This window comes from Octopus bimaculoides, chromosome 22, assembly GCF_001194135.2.
Source record: "Octopus bimaculoides isolate UCB-OBI-ISO-001 chromosome 22, ASM119413v2, whole genome shotgun sequence".
Classification (NCBI taxonomy): Eukaryota; Metazoa; Mollusca; class Cephalopoda; order Octopoda; family Octopodidae; genus Octopus; species Octopus bimaculoides.
Window position 1 is genome coordinate 9,172,956 of NC_069002.1, and position 6,191 is coordinate 9,179,146.

Genomic DNA, 6,191 nt, shown 5'->3' on the forward strand with positions numbered 1-6,191 from the left:
GTGTCTCCGATTCTTGCAATCATTAGAAATGGTTGGAAGGAATAATAAGGTTCGGGATTTTTGTTACTGGAAGCCTAAAAGTTCCTCCTTTGGTTGGTTGGGCGTTAGAATTGTACTAAATAGGAAAAAAAATTCAGGGAATAAATCACACAGATCATATACGAAGGGGAGACAAAAAAATAATATTTCATTGGAGTTATGTCCCTTGGACTTTGCGAATAATATTTAAAAATTTCCTCCTGCAAGAGATGTTTTGATGTATGGTGGGTAGGAGGGAACGAGGTAACGAGGGAGGGTAGTACTGAGAGAGGGATGTGGGATGGGAAGGGAAGGATAGGGAAACTTATTTCTTAGTATTTGAACTGTTGGAGTTATTTTCGCAATTTATCCAGTACAACCCTTAGCTCCACATATTTCGGTTAGTGATTTATTCACGAATATACTAACACTAGCGCTGCTGAGGGTAATATTCTCTGGGAACGCACAAAAGCCCTTTTCAGAGCTATGTGTGTGTGTATACGATTGGCTTCTTTCAGTTTCGTTTACCACATCCAATCACAAAGCTTTGGTCACCCCGAGGCTATAGCAGAAGACACTTGCCCGAGGTACCATACAGTGGGACTGAACACGGAACCGTGTGGTTGGGAAGCAAGCTTCATACCTCAAAGCCACGCCTGCGAATATATATATATATATATATATATATGCACATTCTCTTCGACTTACGACCGAGTTCCAAGTGATAGGTCGTAAGTCGATCTAACCGCATGTATTTATATTTTTCAAGACTATTTTCATTCAAACGGATTATAAAAATAGAAAACGCAAAAAGTTAATCCATAATTATTGCACATATAATCGAAATCTTAAAGCCACAAGATAAATCACAACTAATTCAAAACAATACGGATTAAAAAGGATTACATTTGACAGAGTAATCTCAATGCTAAAGAGTTAAAATGTTTCTTACCATTTTTGTTGTCTTTTCATAATGTTTTAACATTTTGTATAATATATTTTTATTTCTAAAACTCAAGATATTGCAGTCGTGATGGCCCCAAAATACGTAGATATGAGAAGTGATACATTCTCAAAACCTTCCCAGGCCATGAGAGAAGCCATGGCCAATGCTGATGTAGGAGAAACGATGGTTTTAGGTAAAAATTTTAGCTGCTAATGTTTTTTTTTAATGTTTATTATAAAGCTTCAACCGCATATTTGAACTCAGAACGTAGCGGGAGACGAAATACCGCTAAGCATTTCGCCCGGCGTGCTAACGTTTCTTATTTCTTTATTGCCCACAAGGGGCTAACCAGAGAGGGAACAAACAAAGACAGACAAAGGGATTAAGTCGATTACATCGATCCCAGTGCGTCACTGGTACTTAATTTATCGACCCCCGAAAGGATGAAAGGCAAAGTCGACCTCGGCGGAATTTGAACTCAGAACGTAACGGCAGACGAAATGCCCCTAAGCATTTCGCCCGGTGTGCTAACGTTTCTGCCAGCTCGCCGCCTCTGTCTATCTATCTGTGTGTGTATGTGCGTGAGTGCGCGTGTGAAGATGATACTTTGATGTTGTCTTAGTAACTGTTAAACAAGCTAAAGACTATTTATGTATTCTTCTCTAAACTTTCAGCTTTAGAAGCAAAATGTGCAAAAATTTTTGGCAAAGAAAAGGCCTTGCTTGTTCCTACAGGGACCATGGGAAATTTATTAAGCGGTTAGTTATTACACGATGTTTTATTTTACTGTTTCGTTTTTGTTTTCTTTCATTTGTTTTTTGTTCTTTTCTTTTTGCTCTCAGTGTGACCTTTTGACATCGTTTATGGCCGGATGTCCTTCATAGCGCTAAACCCTTTACAGCATTTACTGGGTGTTTTTTTCACGCGACCAGCATTAGTGAAGTCACCAAGTAGCTTGCAAGACAATGACTAAAAAGGGAGACAGAAAAGGCCCCCTCAACTGAATGGAGAGTCTATCATAGGGAAGGCGAGGCGGTGGCTTTATACCAGGTGTCGTAGGCTAAAGTATGATAAAGGGACAAGCACATTTGTCTTGCTATAGAGAAGATACGTTGTTACCCCCACATTATGCAAAGGTAGGTGAGAGTAACTAGAAGTGAGATAAGAGGTACCAGAGAATATTCTCATCTATTTATCATAATATAGATATGTAAGATAACGGGTGAAACATGCAGGATGTTTGACATGGTTATATTAGTAATTAGAAAATATGCATACTGATGATGACTTGGTAGAAAATGAAGCGATTATTGTTCTTAACGGCTCTTTTAACATAAATCATTTTTTTTTTCTTTCAAATCCCTTTTACAGTTATGGCCCACTGTCAGGAGAGAGGACTGGAGGTTATAATGGGGGATAAGTCCCATATATATTTATTTGAACAAGGCCATGTTGCTCAGGTAGGTTGCTAATCTCCTCACTACTTATAAATGCATATATGTATTAATGTATATGCATGTGTGTGTGTGCGTGAGCATGTTATTATTAGCGATTGGAATAAAATATTTCGTAAGTAGTACAAGTATTTTCTCTTTGTGCAGAGCTGCAATATATATATATATATGTTGTTGTATTTGGGGATGGTCATATTGCCAGTTTAGCCAATAAAAACACACGCACTGTATATTTGGTGTTAATTTGCTTCAGCTTTATATTACATTATATTACATTATATTACATTACATTAATCCTATTAATCATTCAGTTTTAGAATCATGGCATTGTGATGAATCTTTTTACACAGTTGGCTGGAATATTTCCAAGAATCGTCCCCACTCTAAAAGATGGAACTCATGATTTGGCCACATTAGCCGAGACAATATCAACATCAGGTGGAACTTATAATTGTAAAACAAAAGTTATTTGCCTAGAAAACACTCATAATACATGCGGAGGGAAAATTTTACCTTTGGATTATTTACAAAAGGTAAGGAGGTGTTTTTTGATGGTCAACCCTACTGCTATCATCATCATCGTTGTCATCATCATCGTTTTATCATCATCATCATCGTTATCATCATCATCATTGTTGTCATCATCATCATTGTTGTCATCAACATCATTGTTGTCATCATCGTCATCACCGTTGTCACCACCACCACTATCATCATCATCATCATCATCATCATCATTTAACGTCCACTTTTCATTACTAGCATAAGTCAGACGAAATTTGTTGAGACGGATTTTCTATGACTGGATGCTTTCCAAATAAGGTAATATTTTCTCACAGCGAACCTAGACATTTTTTTTTTCACGAGAGACTAGAAATGAACGACCTCGCTTGTATGACAACGGTATTCATTTACAGCCATCACATGATGTCTAGACAAGAGTACGCACGCACGCACACACACGCACACACACACACACACACACACACACACACACACACACACTCATACGTACATACATACATTCAATATACGACTGGTTCTTTCCAGTTTCTATCTACCATCCCTACAAGTTTTTGTCAGCTCTGGGCTATAGTAGATACTTTTTCCAAGGTGCTACGCAGCGGGACTGAACCTGAAACCATGTAGATGGGAAGAAAACTTTTTAACTACGGAACCACACCTGCACCTATCAAGGTACTGTGATTAGTTCACTCGATATCGAAACATTGTGGCAATTGGTATCATAAGATGGGAGTGTGACCATTGGATATTGAGGCCTGTTGGAGTGATTTATTGGATATCAACGTATAATGGTATGGTTATCAATGCATAATGAAGTGATGTAATATTGAGGCGAGTTAAAAGCTTTGCAATATTTGCATACGTGAGGACGGCCAACTGGCAAGATCGTTAGCGCGCCAGGAAAAATGCTTAGCGTCTTTATGTTCCGGGTTCAAATTCTACCGAGTTCAACTTTGCCTTTCATCCTTTCGGGGGTCGATAAAATAAGTACCAGTGAAACACTGGATTCGATGTAATCGACCCAACCCCTCGTCTGAAATTTCTGACCTTGTACCACCATTTGAAACCAATATTTGCATACGTGCAAGTTTGTGGCGTGTATATCACGTGACCGAAGCAGCTCAAGCAGTTCGATGATCAGGTAAGCTCAAGTAAGCTCAGGTAAGCCTAAAACCGTGGATTCTGAGGAACGTAAACACCAGCACCAGGTGTCAAGCGGTGGTTGGAGACAAACACAGACACAAAGACACTCACGCAGAGATTATATATGGCGTGGCTGTGTGGTAAGAAACTTGTTTCCCGACCACATGGTTCCGGGTTCAGTCCCATAGTGGCTGACAATATGTGCATCTCTGATCATGACCAGGAGTAGTGAGGAAGCATCATAGCCATGTGTTGAGTTCGATTCCAGGCAGTAACAAAAGTAAAGTTTTAAAGAAATATTAGCCATTTTTCATAATTTCTAGGGGTAAGCAAACAGGAAATAACAGTTGCTACCCAAGGACAAAAATCGTGTTACGCATTGTTACTGATAAAATAATTTTTTATTTTTGCAGTTGTACAATCTAGCCCAAGAAAATGATATAAAGGTACACGTGGATGGTGCACGTATTTTGAATGCTTCCGTTGGACTTGGTGTTCCTGTTTCAGATATAACAAAATTCTGTGATTCTGTCACTTGTTGTCTCAATAAGGTAAGGGGTATTTTTGATGATTTTATGGTTAAAGATCTATCACTTCGCATTGACCGTCAATGGCTTTTCTCCACTGTTCTCTGGGCAGAAGCACATGCCAGTATGAGGGTTACTCTCGTAGGTTGCCCTGGGGGCCGTACTCTCCCAGATCTTGTTGATTTTGTATTGGTATCATTGCTTCAGTGACTTTTTCCTGTGTAGGGTTTTATCCTTCTGCAAACCCATTTTTACTTTTGGGAAAAGGTATCTCATAGTCTTGGATCTGTCTAGCAGATGAAACCGTTCCAGGAGTTAGTCTTCCATTGGCATAGCTTTCAGTGTTATTGTGACACACAAGGTACTACACTGCAACAAGGACTCAACCTTGTGGTGAGCCTAATCTCGTGGCCATGTGATCACATGACCGACTAGTCTGGCAGACGTTGTTACACATCGCTGATCACAATGCAATTTTGCATTGCTTTAGTCTTCAAATGACGTCATTGCACAGGCTAGGCGACTATTTACCACTGATCGAAGTGGTCTGGAGCAACATGAAATTAAGTGCTTTGCTCAAAAACACAACGCACCGCCCTGTCTGGGAATTGAACCCACAATCTAGTGATCGTGAATGCAACAGCCTACTAGGCCACACGTACAGTAGTGGGATTAATGTGTAGTGTTGCAATTATGATATTTCAATTGTAGTAGTAGTAGTAGTAGTAGTAGTAGTAGTAGTAGTAGTAGTAGTAGTAAGGGGGCATGCACTGTAACAGCGCCTCGCTGCATCCACCATTTGTTGGTGATTCCCTATCCCTGTCGGATGCTGCCCGCCTTTGCACCACTCAGAGGACAACCCTCAAATCAACAGGTTTGCTTGGGTAGTCATTGTTGGTAAGGGTTTCACGAGGTCGGAGTGCAAACTCTACCTCAACCCCTTTCAGTCGCCCTTTACGATACGCAGAGGAAATGTCGGGCGTATTCTTTGATACCTCCAACAAAGCATCTCTTTATTCATAAACTCATTTCTAAATTAACAAAAATATTCATCACATTAATAATTTACTTCTATTAATTATTTACTTCTATTAATAATTTTCTTCTATTAATAATTTACTTCTATATCTCTAAGATGTTTTTAAAAGGATTCTCTTTAAATTTTAATCCCAGGGAATTGGTGCTCCATTTGGGTCCATAGTAGCCGGCACTGGATCTTTCATCAAAAAGTTAGTATCGATTTGTATTGTTATTTATGCTTTTATTCTTTTAGCTGAAAAAGTCCGTCGTATACACGGAACAAATTAACTCATATAACGAGGCATTACAGTAATTAATAAAATTAATATAATTTTTTTTTAATTTTTTTTTTATAATAACCAGAGTCGAACGATCTCGTAAAGCCCTCGGGGGTGAAATGCATCAACTGGGTATGGAAGCTGCTGCAGCCTTATATGGTTTAGACAGATTTGAAGAAAGCATTCAGAAGGACCATTTTCTAGCCAACAAACTGGTCAATGGTAAATATGTTTCGTTGTCATTTGCTTCTTTATTCTTGGAGGTGGAGGTGGCAGCGGT

General features: G+C 39.1%; 1 protein-coding gene across 7 annotated transcripts in view; it reads left to right on the forward strand.

The window, feature by feature from the left end:
* The window catches only part of LOC106874140 (uncharacterized), a 49,746-nt gene that overhangs the window by 14,012 nt on the left and 29,543 nt on the right, over positions 1-6,191 (forward strand). For 4 of the 7 annotated variants that reach the window (XM_052975750.1, XM_052975754.1, XM_014921758.2 and 1 more), the window contains exons 2-4: positions 1,038-1,157; positions 1,639-1,722; positions 2,336-2,424. In XM_052975750.1, coding sequence (XP_052831710.1) covers positions 1,052-1,157; positions 1,639-1,722; positions 2,336-2,424 — 279 coding nt within the window. In that variant the 5' untranslated portion in view covers positions 1,038-1,051. Of the gene's footprint in view, positions 1-1,037; positions 1,158-1,638; positions 1,723-2,335; positions 2,425-2,768; positions 2,952-4,499; positions 4,638-5,786; positions 5,843-5,996; positions 6,134-6,191 lie in introns of all 7 variants that reach the window. The other 3 variants (XM_052975752.1, XM_052975755.1, XM_052975753.1) reach the window with 3 other exon arrangements.